This window comes from Amblyraja radiata, chromosome 18, assembly GCF_010909765.2.
Source record: "Amblyraja radiata isolate CabotCenter1 chromosome 18, sAmbRad1.1.pri, whole genome shotgun sequence".
NCBI lineage: Eukaryota > Metazoa > Chordata > Chondrichthyes > Rajiformes > Rajidae > Amblyraja > Amblyraja radiata.
In genome coordinates this window covers 37,179,666-37,195,846 of record NC_045973.1, presented here as the reverse complement: position 1 = coordinate 37,195,846, position 16,181 = coordinate 37,179,666, and the positions used below count along the sequence as shown (strand labels likewise).

The following is a 16,181-nucleotide window of genomic DNA, read 5'->3' as shown; positions in this document are numbered from 1 at the left end:
ACTATCTCCATCGCAGGTGATAGACTTCTGACCAACATCCACTATAAACCCACTGACGCCCATGGTTATCTGGACTACACTTCTTCCCACCCTGCTTCCTGTAAGGACTCCATCCCCTATTCCCAATTCCTCCGTCTACGCCGCATCTTCCTCCCCCCTCGACTCCATCCAAGGACTCAAGCAGTCATTCCAGGTGCAACAGAGGTTCACCTGCACCTCCTCCAACCTCATCTATTGCATCCGCTGCTCTAGATGTCAGCTGATCTACATCGGTGAGACCAAGCTTAGGCTTGGCGATCGTTTCGCCGAACACCTCCGCTCGGTCCGCATTAACCGACCTGATCTCCCGGTAGCTGAGCACTTCAACTTCCCCTCCCATTCTGAATCCGACCTCTCTGTCCTGGGCCTCCTCCATTGCCAGAGTGAGCACCACCGGAAATTGGAGGAGCAGCACCTCCTTGGGCAGTTTGCACCCTAACGGCATAAACATTCACTTCTCCAATTTCCCGGTAGCCCTTGCTGTCTCCTCCCCTTCTCAGTTCTCCCTTAGCCCTCGGGCTCCTCCTCTGCCTTTCTCGATTTTCCAGCATTTGCAGTTCTTTCTTAAACAATCAGCCATGATCACAGTGAATGGCAGTGCTGGCTCGAAGGGCCAAACGGCCTACTACTGCACCCATTGTCTATTGTCACTTAAAATATGTGCTTCAGGAAATGGAAAGTTTCAATCTTGTATTTATGTTGGCTACTCTATGGAGATCTTATGCAATTTGTACATAATGTTTTCATCTCTGATAATGATCTAGTATTTTTCAGAAGAAACAATTGTCATCTTTGCAAAAAGAAAACACCTTGGTATGAGTATAGAAGATGGATTGTGCTATTGAATTGTGCTTTTTAAAAATAAATCTGTAGAGCATTCTTTCATGTAGATGTTGATATATGTCACAATTTCTCAGACTCCAGGACTGTCAAATGTGCTTCAAACATTCAATAAAGACGAAACAATCCTTGTTCTCAGCTGGGTAATTGAAATAGGTTGCAAATGCATGACTTATGGGGCAGTTCAGCACACAAGCAAGCGCCCATAATATTTTTATATGATTAAATTCAGACGTCAGACGTGGGTGCATATGTTTGTTCCTATGGAAGGCACAACTTGTATGCACTTTCTCCCCACTTTTAATACTTGTTCTCTCTCGTAGGTCTTGTGTGTTTTTGATTCCATTCATTTCAATGCTGTGGAGACATGAATACCATTTGGAGTGATTTATGTGTCGTTATGGATTAAGTCGACGTAAAGATATCTATAAAAACGGAAGATAGACACAAAACGCTGGAGTAACTCAGCAGGTCAAACAGCATCTCTGGACAAAAGGAATGGGTGACGTTTTGGGTCGAGACCCTTCTGACCCGCTGAGTTACTCCAGCTTTTCATGTATATCTTCTGTTTAAACCAGTGTCTGCTGATCCTTCCTACACAATATAAAAACCGAACTTGTTTGTTACCCAGGGATAGCTTGCAGATAGAACTTACTGAGTGTGTGGCAAATCTTTCGTTAAAATTGAACAGAATCAAATCACTCTCCAAAAATACCGACCTATTAAATTTGTCATTAGAAGAACTGGAAGATAGGATTATTGGATACATATTAGATTTTCAAAGCAAGAATTAAATCTGGGGATTGTGCAGCAGTGGGCGGATTAGCATCATGGTGTAATGTGGGAGAATAAATCTACCAACTACACAAGGTGATATATACATTGAATAAGACACTGAGGTCTGGAAATACTATCATGCAGCACAATGTTGCTGGTTGTTCTGCAATAAAACACTGACAAAAAGTTGAAATGTGCTGTTTTGATTCTGTTTGCTCCATGCCCATGATGCACAAATGCGTGAGGCACCCAGGATTGTGCAGTAGCAACCAGCGGCATAGAGCGCACTCCTATATCCTACCGAAGACAGACGCAAAAAGCTGAAGTAACTCAGCAGACAATATCTCTGGAGAAAAGGAATAGATTACGTTTTGGGTCGACACCCTTCTTCAGACTGAGAGTCAGGGGAAAGGAAAACGTGAGATATAGACGGTTAGAGAGACATAAATGGATGAAAGATATGCAAAAAAGTAACAATGATGAAGGAAATGATCCACTGTTGGCTGTGGGCTGGGCGAAATCGAGTTTTACAGACAATAAAACTCACCAGGACGACAGTGAAAGTGGTACAATGGCTAGAGTGGGGGAGGAATGGAGAGAGAGGGGATAATAGGGTTACTTGAAGTTTTTATAGACATCCTTACGTCGACTGAATCCATAACAAGCTGAAGTAACTCAGTAGGTCAGCCATTATCACTGGAGATAAGGAATAGATGACATTTCGGGTCGAGACCCTTCTTCAGACTGAGAGTCAGGGAAACGGAAACGTGAGTTATAGACGGTGATAGGGAGACATAGAACAAATGAAGACAATAGGTGCAGGAGTAGGCCATTCGGCCATTCGAGCCAGCACCGCCATTCAATGTGATCGTGGCAGATCATCCCCAATCAGTACCCCGTTCCTTCCTTCTCCCCATATCCCCTGACTCCGCTATCTTTAAGAGCCCTATTACGCTAGAATTTAGAAGATTGAGGGGGGATCTTATAGAAACGTTCAAAATTCTTAAGGGGTTGGACAGGCTAGATGCAGGAAGATTGTTCCCGATGTTGGGGAAGTCCAGAACTAGGGGTCACACTTTAAGAATAAGAGGGAAATCTTTTAGGACCGAGATGAGAAAATCATTTTTCACACAGAGATTGGTGAATCTGTGGAATTCTCTGCCACAGAAGGTAGTTGAGGCCAGTTCATTGGCTATATTTAAGAGGGAGTTAGATGTGGCCCTTGTGGCTAAAGGGATCAGGGGGTATGGAGAGAAGGCAGGGATGGGATACTTAGTTTGGATGATCAGCCATGATCATATTGAATGGCGGTGCAGGCTCGAAGGGCCGAATGGCCTACTCCTGCACCTATTTTATATGTTTCTAAGTTTCTATCTAGCTCTCTCTTGAAAGTATCCTGAGAACTGGCCTCCACCGCACTCTGAGGCAGAGAATTCCACAGACATGTGAAATGAATGAAAGATATGCAAAAAAATAACAATGATCAAGGAAACGATCCACCTATTCCTTCTCTCCGTAGATGCTGCCTCACCCGCTGAGTTTCTGCAGCATTTTTTGTCTTTCTTCGATTTTTCTGGCATCTGCAGTTCTTTCATAAAACAATGGGATATTTCTCAGCTGAAAAAGAACATAAGACGTAGAAGTGAAAGGTGGGCCATATAATCAGCTAAACATTTAATAATGTTTTGCACCTTCCCATTTGATCACAATAATCACTGTTCTACTGATGCCCAAAGATCAGTTCTCAGCCCTGAATTATCTTCAAGAAATAAACACCCACAGGCCTCAGAGGCCGAGAATTACAACTGTTTACAACAGGCTCATGAGTGTTCTGCATCAATAAGCTGTGTATCCTTATGCCCCTGTCCCACTTAGGAAACCTGAACGGAAACCTCTGGAGACTTTGCGCCCCACCCAAGGTTTCTGTGCGGTTCCCGGAGGTTTTTGTCAGTCTCCCTACCGACTTCCACTACCTGCAACCTCCAGCAACCACCTGCAACCTCCGGGAACCGCACGGAAACCTTGGGTGGGGCGCAAAGTCTCAGAGGTTTCCGTTCAGGTTTCCTAAGTGGGACAGGGGCATTAGTGTGTAAACACTGGAAAATGACAGTAAACTCCTGGAGGTTGCCCAGCCTTTGAAGCTCATATGGGGAAAGAATAGGCACTCTATTTTAGCCAAGCAGTGCTCTGCATGTGTACATTTCTTAATAGTGTGCTTATGGGACTCTTACTTGGTGATAGTCTTCGTCATAAATCAAACATCTGTTTGTCCCAAATGATAGAATGCTTAGGACGGAACTGCAGATGCTGATTTGCACCAAAGATAGACACAAAATGCTGGAGTAACTCAGCGGGACATGTAGCATTTCTGGAGATGGATTCCGTCTCTCCAGCGATGCTGCCTGCCCCACTGAGCTACTCCAACATTTTGTGTCTACCTTCACTAGAAATGGTTAAATGCAGCATTACACAAAAAGTTACAAGTGGTGATACGTTAGAATCAGCAGTAAGTTTACTTCCAGTGTTAAAATCCTCTACAGTAAACCCTCATTATAACGGGCCATAGATGGGGAATGGCATCTATTATTGCCGATTGTCCGCTATAACCGAGTAAGCTATTGTTGTATAAGTAGTAGAAACAAACGATTGCAGTTGCTGGTCAATACACAAAAGGCAGCCAGGGCTCTAAGCGACAAGGGAGGGGGTACGAGCCGGGGGTGGCATTGGCAGCATCGGTAGGACAGTCCGCTATAACCACAGCGGCCACGGTGGCACAGCGGTAGAGTTACTGCCTTACAGCACTTGTACCACCGGAGACCCGGGTTTGCTCCCGACTACGGGTGCTGTCTGTTTGTATGTTCTCCCCAAGACCGCGTGGGTTTTCTCCGAGATCACTGGTTTCCTCCCACACTCCAAAGACGTACAGGTTTGTAGGTTAATTGACTTGGTGTATGTGTAAATTGTCCCTAGTGTGTGTAGGACAGTGTTAATGTGCGTGGATCACTGGTCAGTGCGGACTCAGTGGGCCGAGGGCATGTTTCCATGCTGTATCTCTAAACTAAACTAAAATAAACTCCTAACCGAAATCCGTAATAAAGAGGTCTATTAACACTGTGCCCTGATTATCACACATTATATTGTATAAACATTGACTTCACAGCCATTGCAAAATAGAAAGTTGCCACTCTATCTTCTATCTTATCTTATCTTTTATCTTATCTCTATATATTTAAAACACTCTTCGTTCAGATGTTCGTGCGTCCGCATTCTATTTCGCGAATATTGCTTTTAGCTGTTGTGGCGTCTCCTCCTAAACCCTACGCGGTAATGGAGACATTTTTAGAGTTTTTCCTTGTGAATCCAGCCATTTGAAAATGTGGTTAATTATTTCCCCAATTGTTTTGTTAAAAAAATCACAATTATTTTAATCATACAGCTGTTGACATCACAAAGCCTTTGCTCAACCCCCGCCCCCCTACCTCTGTGTTGAAGCACGTGATCAATATGGCGACCGTAGCGGCCCGCTCCGTCCACAACCCGCCCCAAAACCCAGATATTAAACATGTAACTATTAAAACACTGTGGCCCAGCCGCCTGCACCCCCCTGCCCCGCGCATTAAAGTTACGTTAACCCACCCCCCCCCACCAGAGTCTGGATTGATGCGCTGGTTCTTTTTGTTAACGCGCGCCCCGCTGCCCGCTCGCTTCCTCCCCTCCCCCTCCTCCTACCCTTAAACATGTGAAGGGCCTGTCCCACGAGCATGCGACTGCATGCGGCAAGCGCGACCTAACGTGGTCGCTTGAGCTGTACGGCCTCGCGGGGCCGGTCCCACTTCGATCGCCGGAGCCATATGGAGTTGTGCGGAGTCGTGCGGAGCTGATCCCGACATCGTGCGGGGCTCCGAAAAACTGACACTGTTCAAAAATTCCGCGCGACAACTGCATTAAGGCCGTACGCACCGCCTCGACGGGCATACGCACCGTCTCGACGCCGTATGCACTGTCTCGACGCCGTACGCAGTGTCTTGACGGCGTTCGACTAGCGCGAACTTCCTGTGGACTTCGCTCCAACTTCACGTCAACTCGTACGGGATCACTCGACCTCCGGGCGGCCCCCGCTTCCGGTTTGGTCGCGCTCGCCGCATGCAGTCGCATGATGGTGGTTCAGGCCCTGTACAGGGATCACTCGACCTCCGCGCGGCCCCCGCTTCCGGTTTGATCGCGCTTGCCGCATGCAGTCGCATGCTCGTGGGACAGGCCCTTAACTATTAAAACACTGTGGCCCAGCCGCCCGTGGGGTGACGGAGGGTCAGAGCGAAAGACGGGGCCCACAGCAGCAGCAACAGCTGATCCACCTCTTCCTCCTCCCGCACCCCGCCCACCCTGATAGCAGCCGCTGCTTGCCACTTCGCCAACGGCGATAACCGCTTTCTAAACAAACCCCCCCGCACGCCAAGGCCAGGAGGAGGGACGGGGAAGGAAGGGGGAGCCCCCTTCAGCCGTGTGAAGCACCTGCTCGGCCCGCACCTTCCTGTTGGCTGGCAGAGGAGGGAAGGCTGTGGCGAGGAGTTCCCAACTGCCTCCCCCTTTGGCGGCTGCATTTGGCGGTGGTCAGGGACGGCCAAGGCAGCGGGGCGATGATGTTGGTGTTGTCTGAGGAGTGTTGACCTTCCTTGATCCCAACCTCTCTCCCTCTCTCTCTTTTGTACGCCCCCTCCACCCCTGTTATCCTGGTACCCCTCCACTCCATCCCGCACTGATCCCCATTCCCCCCTCTATTCAGTCCTCACTGACATCCCCTGTGCTCCCCTCCCATCTATTCATCCTGCACTGATCACCCTATCCACCTCGCATTGATTCTCTTGCCACCCCTCATCCATCCTACACTGGTCCCCCAATTCATCCTGTACCTACCCCCCTCCCATCCATCCTGCATTGCTCCCCCCATTCTGTGCCCCTTTCTCTGTGCCCCTCTCTCTGTGCCCCTCTCTCTCTGCCCCTCTCTCGGTCCCTCTCCTCACTACCCTCCTCCGCACCTCCTCTCTCCACTCTACTCTCCTTCCCCCTCTACGCTCCCTATCCCTCTCTCAGAACTTCCTATATCTCCCCTCCTCCCTCTCCACCCCCCACTCTCACTCCCCTACCCCCTCTCCCCTCCCTCCCCCTCCCTTTCCCCCTCCCCATTCTTCCCCCTCTCCCCCTCTCCCTCCGCCCCTCTATACCCTCTCCCACCCCACCCCTCTCTACACCCCTCCCCACCCCTTTCTCTCCCCCTCCCCCCCTTCTGTCCCCTCTCCCCTCCCCCTCTCCCCTCCCCTTCTCCCCTGCCCCTCTCTCCACATCCTCTCTCTCCCTCCCCTCCCACCCTCTGCCTCCCTCCCCACTACTCTCCTCCACCCCCTTCTCCCCTCCTCCACCTCCTCTCCCCTCCTCCCCCCCTTCTCCCCTCCTCCACCCCCCTTCTCCCCTCCTCCAACCCCCCTCCCTTCCCCCCTCTCCCCTCCTCCACCCCCCTCTCTCCTCCAACGCCCTCACCCCTCCCGTCCACACCCTCCGTTCCCCCTCTCTCCCCCCCACTCCCCCTCCTCTCTACGCCCTCCTTTCTCCCCTCCTCTCTCTCTCTCCCCCCTCCCTCTCCTCCTCCCCTCTCCCCCCCCCCCCCCTCTTCCCCTCCCCTCTGCCCCCTCTGTACCTCCCCTCTCTCCCCCCTCCACTCTCTCCCCCTCCCTATTCTCCCCCTCCTCTCCCCCTGATCTGCGGTGAACCCGGTGCGTCCGTCCCTTGCGTTCCTCCCCGCACACAACCGTCTTCATCAGAGCCTCTCTCTAAACCCTCCCCTCTCTTCACCCTCCCCCCCTCCCCCTCCCCCTCTCACTCCCCCCTCTCCCCATCCCCCTCTCCTCCGCCCTCTTCCCCTCTCTCCTCCTCCCCTCCCTCACCCTCCATCCCCTCTCCCCCCACCCACCCCTCTTTCCCCCCTCCACCCCTCTCCCACCCCCCTTCACCCTTCCCCTCTCTCTCCATTCCCCAATCCCCCCCACTCTTCACCCCGTCTCCCCCTTCCCCCTCTCTTCCCCCCCCCCCTCTACCCCCCTCCCCCCTGTGTGTGTGGGGGGTGGTTAATGTGTGTGTGAAGCCGCAGGCCCCCCCCACCCCGCAACTGCACGTTGAGGGGACGGGACCCAACTTGTCCCCCTTGGTCTAGTAACTATTAAAACTCTTGGATGTATGTGTGTGTGTGGGTATATAATCACATCTACCCGAAAAAACAACACTCTTAACGAAATATTTTTACATATTCCTGTAGAGATTTATCCCGGTGACTCTGAAATTGCTTCATCTGAAAATTTCATGCATTATTTCATGAGTTATTAATCAAAATGTTCAAAAATCTGAAAGAACTTAGAAAATAAAACCGCTGGCTTTGGCTGATGACGAGATGACGTCACAATGGCTGCACGCTGTGTTCACGCGCTGCGAGTGATGTCGCCCACCCGCGTCGCTCACAAGCGCAGCCCATGGCCGCCGGCAGCTTCCCCCCGTTCGCTGCAGCCCGTTTCGCTCGCTGCCGCCCGTTATGCTCGCTCCTACGGGTCCCATTTTGTCTAGTTATACTCTAATGCCTTCAATGTCTCCTTTAGCTCCCCTGCTCAATCGTGCAGAAGGCCTTTTACGAGAAGATAGACCAGGTGCGGATGCTCAACCTGAAAGTGAAGTCTCTGGAGATGTCTATCAACCATCTGCGTGAGAAGGTGAAGGGAACTAAACGCTCATTCAGGCAGGTGAAGAAAGAGAGCAGGCGGGAGGCAATGCTCATGAAACAGCAGAACAAGGAAACAGGAAAGTTGAACGCATTGGCAAATGGATCCTGAAACCAGTCAAGAAACCAGTCAACCACAAACTGCAACGTTCCAGACTCACTGGTTGTAACGGTCTTTTAGTTAGAGATGAAATGCTTCTATGCATTACATATGGAAACACATGGAAACTACCTACTCTATAGCAGCAATCTATTCTCAGTAACATTGTAGTTGTGTCAACTAGAAAAATATAGTTGTGTAGCTTGGCTTTCACATTTGCGTAATATTTCTCAGACAATTTAAGTTTAATTTCTGTTTATAGCAAGAGTAATTGAGTTTAGATAGAAGCAAGTTGAAACGGGCATGGGACCCAATGCAGAAAACTGGTGGAAACTTCCCTGCAGTGATTGGCAAGTTGGCAAAACTTTGGCAAGATTCCATAGGGAAACAATGTTGACGTGTAAAATAGAACAGACTGTACCAGGGCAGGAATTCATGATGTATTGGGAGGAAACATTTATTAGTAAGAGCAACTTTTACACAGTCCTGTCTACACTTTAGTGACCAGTTGTTAAATTTATTCTCTAGCTCTGTCATTGATGGCCTCACTTCATTGGAAGTTGAACCAAATCCATCAGTTTGGTTCATCCTTTGAGAGCATTTTAAATTCATGGATAAAAACAGACTAATGATATTTAAAACACAGAAATTGCAGAAGAGGGACAATAGCATATCTTGTAACTCACTTTAATTGTCTTGTAGTGATAGAGTAATAGAGATACAGCACGGAAACATGCCCTTCGGCCCACCGAGTTCATGCTGCCATCAACCACCCAATTACACTAATCTTTCATGAATCCCATGTTTTATTCTCATTAATTCCCCTGATTCAAAATTCGGTACAATGAATAGATAAGAACGCCACCTTTTGATTACTCTGTAATGGATATCAGCTGTCACCTATCATTCCCGGTACAACTCCATATTGTAAACCTAAGACTAACATTTTCTAATGATAAAACAATCTGGAAAGCTCATTAAGCAGGTAAAAGCACCTTTCATTAATACTGAGTCCATTGCTAATTATGCTGTAATTTGGTTTAACTTCATTGAAAGATTTCACGTAACTCAGGGGTCAGGCGGCATCTCAGCAGAACATGGATAGGTGACGTTCCAGAACTGAACCATCGCATGTCCATGTTGCCTGACCCACTGAGCTACTCCAGCACTCTGTCTTTTTAGTAAACCAGCAGTGCAGTTCCTTGTTTCTTCATTTAAATATTGTTTTTTCCAAATATAAATGGTTAATTTGAATCACCATCACCAGCAGTCCATTTAATAAAGTTAGTGTTCAGACATCCAGAACCACTTTCCATTAGGAGTTTGCAATGCTTTTAATCACAATTCCTTTTGTTTAGCTGGAATAGACTGTGCTTTTTTTCTGTGTGGTTTGGTCTATGAATGTTGCTTCATGCCATGATTAAGCAATAAATGTATAATTTCTGTAGAGAGAAGGTGTACCACTCATTAAACTCAGTAACTTGTGAGAAGAGTGTTATTTTTCATTTGTGTGAGAATTTTGTTTGATTTGCTGAATTATTAATAATGTTTTTTTGTGCGTATTTTTCACAGGTTTAGAAATATTACACAACATGATCTCTGTCGAAATGTTGTAACATTCTGGTATTTTGCTTTCAAAATTTGCTCTCTTCAGATTCGTTATTACAAATTGAATGGAGAATATTGGCGTGGGGGAGGTTCAAACTGTGGTACGGCTTTAGCCACATCATGAACAGTAAGATTCATATTCCTTACCCCGTAAGCCCCTGCATCATAAATAAGTGATATGTGGAGATGGGGGAAAGGGGGTGCCTGTCCACAAGTGACAAAGAAAAACCGAGTGCTTTAACACATCATGGATGGTAAGATTCAGGGGGGAAGATTTATTGTTCATGTTCATAAATTCTAGGAGCAGAGTTGGACCATTCGGCCCATCAACTCCACTCCACCATTCAATTGTGGCTGATCGATCTTTCTCTCTCAACCCTATTCTCCTGCCTTCGCCCCATAACCCCTGACAACCTCACAAATCAAGTAATAGTAATCAAGCTTAATAGAAACCTGAGGGTAATTTTATTTTACACAGAGGGTGGTGGGTATATGGAACAAACTGCCAGAGGAGGTAGTTGAGGCAAGTACTATAATAACATTTAATAGACACTTGGATAAGGTACAAGGATAGGAAAGGTTTAGAGGGATATGAGCCAAATGCTGGCAGGTGGGACTAGAGTAGATGGGGCATTTTGGTCAGCATGGACAAGTTGGGCCGAAGGGCCTGCTTCCATGCTGTATGACTCTATAACTCTCCAACTCTTTCTGTTTCACATCCTGCATACTGCATGCCATTCACATGAGGAGGGGTGTGCTGGAAGGCAGGATGGGAAGGTGTGAGGGTGGGCTCAGGTGGAATCATCCAAATGGAATATAAAGTTTAAGGTTGTGGATGCCCACACACTTTTATCTCATCATGTCAAGGAAATATTCCTCCAATAGTTGGATAAATTATTGTCTCATATGTGTGTATAATATGCAAAACAAGGAATTTCACTGTGGCATGTCACATGTGATAATAAAGTATCAATCAATCAATCAATTAATGTCTCTGTGTTGATTCATTTGCGTTCTCCTGGTTAATGCCAAGCGACAATACATCTGACCAATAAACTTGTATCGCAAACAAAACCTAGTAAGTTTCTATTCTTCACATTACTCCAATTTGCAGCGGGACTTGCTCTGGCCATGGAGGAGGCCCAGGACAGAAAGGTCAGATTCGGAAAGGGAGGGGGAGTTGAAGTGTTGAGCCGCCGGGAGATCAGGTTGGTTAATGCAAACTGAGTGGAGGTGTTGGGCGAAACGATTGCCAAGCCTGCATTTGGTCTCACCAATGTAGAGCAGTTGACACCTCGAGCAGCGGATGCAATAAATGAGGTTGGAGGAGGTGCAGGTGAACCTCTGCTTCGCCTGGAAAGACTGCTTGGGTCCTTGGATGGAGTCGAGGGGGAAGGTAAAGCGACAAGTGTGGCATTTCCTGCGGTTGCAAGGGAAAGTACTAGGGTTTGGGTGAGAAGGGACGAATTGACCAGGGAGTTACAGAGGGAGCAGTCTCTGCGGAAAGCCGACAGGGGAGGGGATGGGAAGTTGTGGCCAGTGGTGGCATTCCATTGGAGGAGGCAAAAATGTCGGAGGATTATCTGTTGTATGTGACGGCTGGTAGGGTGGAAGTTGAGGGGAAGGGGGACTCTATCCTTGTTTAGAGTGGGGGAATGGGGAGCTACGGGATATAGAGGAGACCCTGGTGAGAGCCTCATCTATAATCGAAGAGGGGAACCCCCGTTCCCTAAGAAAGAGGACATCTCCGATGCCCTGGTTTGGAACACCTGATCCTGGGTGCAGATGCGGCGTAGGCGGAGGAATTGGGAGTAGGGGATAGAGTCCTTACAAGAAGCAGGGTGGGAAGAAGTGTAGTCTAGATAGCCATGGGAGTCAGTGGCTTTGTAGTAGATGTCGGTCAGTACTCTGTTACCTGCGATGTAGATAGTGAGGTCTAGAAATGGTAGTGAAATGTCGTAAATGGTCCAGGTGAATTTGAGTGCCGGATGGAAGTTAGTGGTGAAATGGATGAAGTCAGTGAGTTCTGCATGGGTGCAGGAGGTAGCGCCAATACAGTTGTCAATGTAGCGGAGGTAGAGTTTAGGGATAGGGCCACGGCATGCCTCAAACAAGGATTGTTCGACGTACCCTATAAAAAGGCAGGCATAGCTTGGGCCCATGCGCGTGCCCATAGCTACGCTTTGGATTTGGAGGAAATGGGAGGAGTCAAAAGAAAAGTTGTTGAGGTTAAGGACCAGCTTTGTTACGCGGAGGAGAGTATTAGTATACGGGGATTGGTCGGTTCTGTGGTCTTGGAAAAACAGAGGGCTTTAAGACCCTCCTGGTGCGGGATGGAGGTGTAGAGTGAAGGGATATCCATGGTGAAGATGAGGGAGTGGGGGCCTGGAAAACGGAAGTCATGGAGGAGATGAAGAGCATATGTGGTCTTGGACATAGGTAGGGAGAGATTCGACCTGGGGAGATAGGATGGAATCGAGGTATCTGGAAATAAGTTCGGTGGAACAAGAACAAGCAGAAACAATGGGTCTGCAAGGTTTGAGGATTTTCGGGAGAAGGTAAAATCGGGCCATGCGGGGCTGGGGAACGATGAGGTTGGAGGCTTGGCAGGGCATGGAGCCGGAAGCGATGAAGCCAGTGCTGGTGTTTGAGATAGTAGCCTGGTGCTTGTCTGTGGGGTCATGGTCCAAGGATAAGTAGGAGGAGGTGTCTGAGAGTTGGCGCCTGGCCTCAGACCGGTAGAGATCAGCGCGTCAGACTACCACGGCACCTCCCTTGTTGGCAGGTTTGATCAGTCAGTCTGGGTTGTTGCAGAGTGAGTGGGGAGGGCTTTACGTTCAGGAGGGGAGAGGTTAGAGTGAGAAAGGGGAATGGAAAAGTTGAGGCGGTTGACTCCCTGACTGCAATTTAAAATGAAAAGGTCTAAAGCAGGTAGATGGCCATGAGGGGTAGTCTAAGAGGAGGGGATCCATTGGAGACGGGAAAGCGGTGATCACTAGGGTGTGAGGACTCCTTCCCATGGAAAAATGCTTGGATGCAGAGGCGACGGAAGAAGAGCTCCACATCGTGGCTGGCACGGAACTCATTGAGGTGGGGGTGGAGGGGAACAAAGATGTGGCCTCTGCTGTTTGCAGACAGTTTGGTATCCCCCTTATTCTTAAACTGTGAAGAAGGGTTTCGGCCCGAAACGTCGCCTATTTCCTTCGCTCCATAGATGCTGCTGCACCCGCTGAGTTCCTCCAGCAATTTTGTGTACCTTAAACTGTGACCCCTGGTTCTGGATTCCCCCAATATTGGGAACATTTTTCCTGCACCTACCCTGTCCAATCCTCTAAGAATTTAATATGTTTCTCTAGGACACCCTCTCATCCTTCTAAATTCAAGCGAATACAAGCCCAGTCGATCCATTCTTTCATCATACGTCAGTTCCACCATCCCGGGAATTAACCTTGTGAACATGGCAGATGGAGTTTAATGCTGATAAGTGTGAGGTGCTACATCTTGGCAGGACAAATCAAAATAGGACGTACATGGTAAATGGTAGGGAATTGAAGAATGCAGTTGAACAGAGGGATCTGGGAATAACTGCACAGTTCCCTGAAGGTGGAATCTCATGTAGTAGGGTGGTAAAGAAAGCTTTTGGTGTGCTGGCCTTTATAAATCAGAGCATTGAGTGTAGAAGTTGGGATGTAATGTTAAAATTGTACAAGGCATTGGTGAGGCCAATTCTGGAGTATGGTGTACAATTTTGGTTGCCTAATTATAGGAAAGATGTCAACAAAATAGAGAGAGTACAGAGGAGATTTACTAGAATGTTGCCTGGGTTGCAGCAACTAAGTTACAGAGAAAGGTTGAACAAGTTAGGTCTTTATTCTTTGGAGCGCAGAAGGTTAAGGGGGGACGATAGAGGTCTTTAAAATGATGAGAGGGATAGACAGAGTTGACGTGGATAAGCTTTTCCCACTGAGAGTAGGGAAGATTCAAACAAGAGGACATGATTGGAGAATTAAGGGACAGAAGTTTAGGGGTAACATGAGGGGGGACTTCTTTACTCAGAGAGTGGTAGCTGTGTGGAATGAGCTTCCAGTGATGGTGGTGGAGGCAGGTTCGATTTTATCATTTAAAAATAAATTGGATAGTTATATGGACGGGAAAGGAATGGAGGGTTATGGTCTGAGTGCAGGTAGATGGGACTCGGAGAGAATACGTGTTCGGCACGGCTAGAAGCGCCGAGATGGCCTGTTTCCATGCTGTCATTGTTATATGGTTATATGGTAACCTACGCTGCACTCCCTCAATAGCAATAATGTCCTGCAGTAGGACCTCCTTGCTGCTAAACTTAAATCCTCTAGCAATGAAGGCCAACATGTCACTGACTTTTGTCACTGCCTGCATGCTGACTTCAGTGACTGATGTACAAGCACACCCAGGTCTTGTTGCACCTCCATTCTCCTAATCTGACAACATTCAGATAAAAATCTTTTCCTGCCACCTAAACTAATTAGAAAATGAGATCGGGAAAGTAAGCGCCATCTAGTGGCCAATGCCCATATTACAAGATGCTGCTGCACCCGCTGAGTTTCTCCAGCTTTTTTGTGTGCCCATATTACACCATTGGCAGCCTATTTCCGTGTTGCAGTCCATTTAAACTATATATGATTATACCTTTATATATATGATTCCAGTCATATTTACAAGATATATATATCTATATATATGACTTGGAAATATGACTGGAATCATATAAAATCAAGTATAATTATATTATATAAAAATAATATGATGACAATAATTGTGAGTGTTTTTTTAATGACACCGTCGCAGAGGTCCTGCTCCTGAACCAGCCTAATTAATGGGTGAGGTCAGTTCTTGTGGGTTCCTCCCTTTACTGAACCCCACTGACTGCCAGTGTACAGAGTGGGATCACGACCATGGTGGGACTGGGGCAGTTCCAGGCTGCGGGACAGTCCTGCAAGGCATCTTCCAGTCGCTTTGGATGTAAGTGTGGATGTAAGTGTGTGGATGTATGTGTGTGCATGGATGTGTACTTGTATGTCTGCATACGGATGGATGTGTGTGTGTGTGTGTGCGGATGTATGTGTGCATGTATGTGATTGTGTGTGCATGCATGGAAGTATGGTTACGGATGGATGTGTGTGTGGATGTGTGTATGTATGTGTAGATAGGTGGGCTGTTGCACTGTCATTCACCAGCACGCCATTATCATAAGTAATTCACTCATTGTTTAAATAATTTGACCAAATAAACAGTGAAACGATCGACACTAAAATAAAACTTTATATAATCATTTATTTCCCCAATTTATTTGTTTACATTACATCTGATCTTCATCTGAATATTCTTCATCAGATTCCAAGTCTTTTGATAAGTTTTGATAAGTCCATTGATAAGTTAGTTCAAGTTCAAGTGGAGGGTCAGGCAGAGGCTACAAAAAAAAATCTCATAGTCATTAAGACTGCATGGACTTCAATTCATAACATTTCAACCTCTTCTTAAAGTTAATGAGAATAACACTGTTACTACCATAGATAAATTAGTTCAAATTCAAGTTCACAGACACCAATTAATTTCTACATAAACATCAGCCATTTCTGACCATTTCTCACTCCAATGGCAGCCTATAAAGTGCAATGAATATTCCTCCGTTTTTCTCCTGTGGTCGGGGCCTGGAAACGGCCGCTAAGGACGGCACTATGTACAAACTCCCCTCCCCCCCCCCCCCCCCCCCACACACACATACCCCGCCCGCGGAGATGATCCAGACACACACCGCGGCTCCGCGTTGGCGATCGGAGCACTTTTTCCCAGTAAGATATCGCAGGTAGCTTCGATATTAGATGTTAAAGACTTATTAGACTTCAACAAGCTGGCATTAGTGAAAATGTTTAATTTACCTTGTGTTATGGATACACATAGGTAAGAGTGAGTGAATGAATGAATGAATGAATGAATGAATGAATGAATGAATGAATGAATGAATGATGATGAATGAATGAATGAATGAATGAATGAATGAATGAATGAATGAATGAATGA

At 47.3% G+C, this 16,181-nt stretch overlaps 1 protein-coding gene across 1 annotated transcript in view; it reads left to right on the top strand.

Annotated features, from left to right (window-relative positions):
* Positions 1-10,014, top strand: part of LOC116983412 (coiled-coil domain-containing protein 3-like) — a 57,811-nt gene extending 47,797 nt beyond the window's left edge. Inside the window, exon 3 of the mRNA XM_033037174.1 lies at positions 8,298-10,014. Within this exon, the coding sequence (XP_032893065.1) occupies positions 8,298-8,528 (231 nt within the window). The 3' untranslated portion in view covers positions 8,529-10,014. The remainder of the gene's footprint in view (positions 1-8,297) is intronic.
* Positions 10,015-16,181: the final 6,167 nt, after the last annotated feature.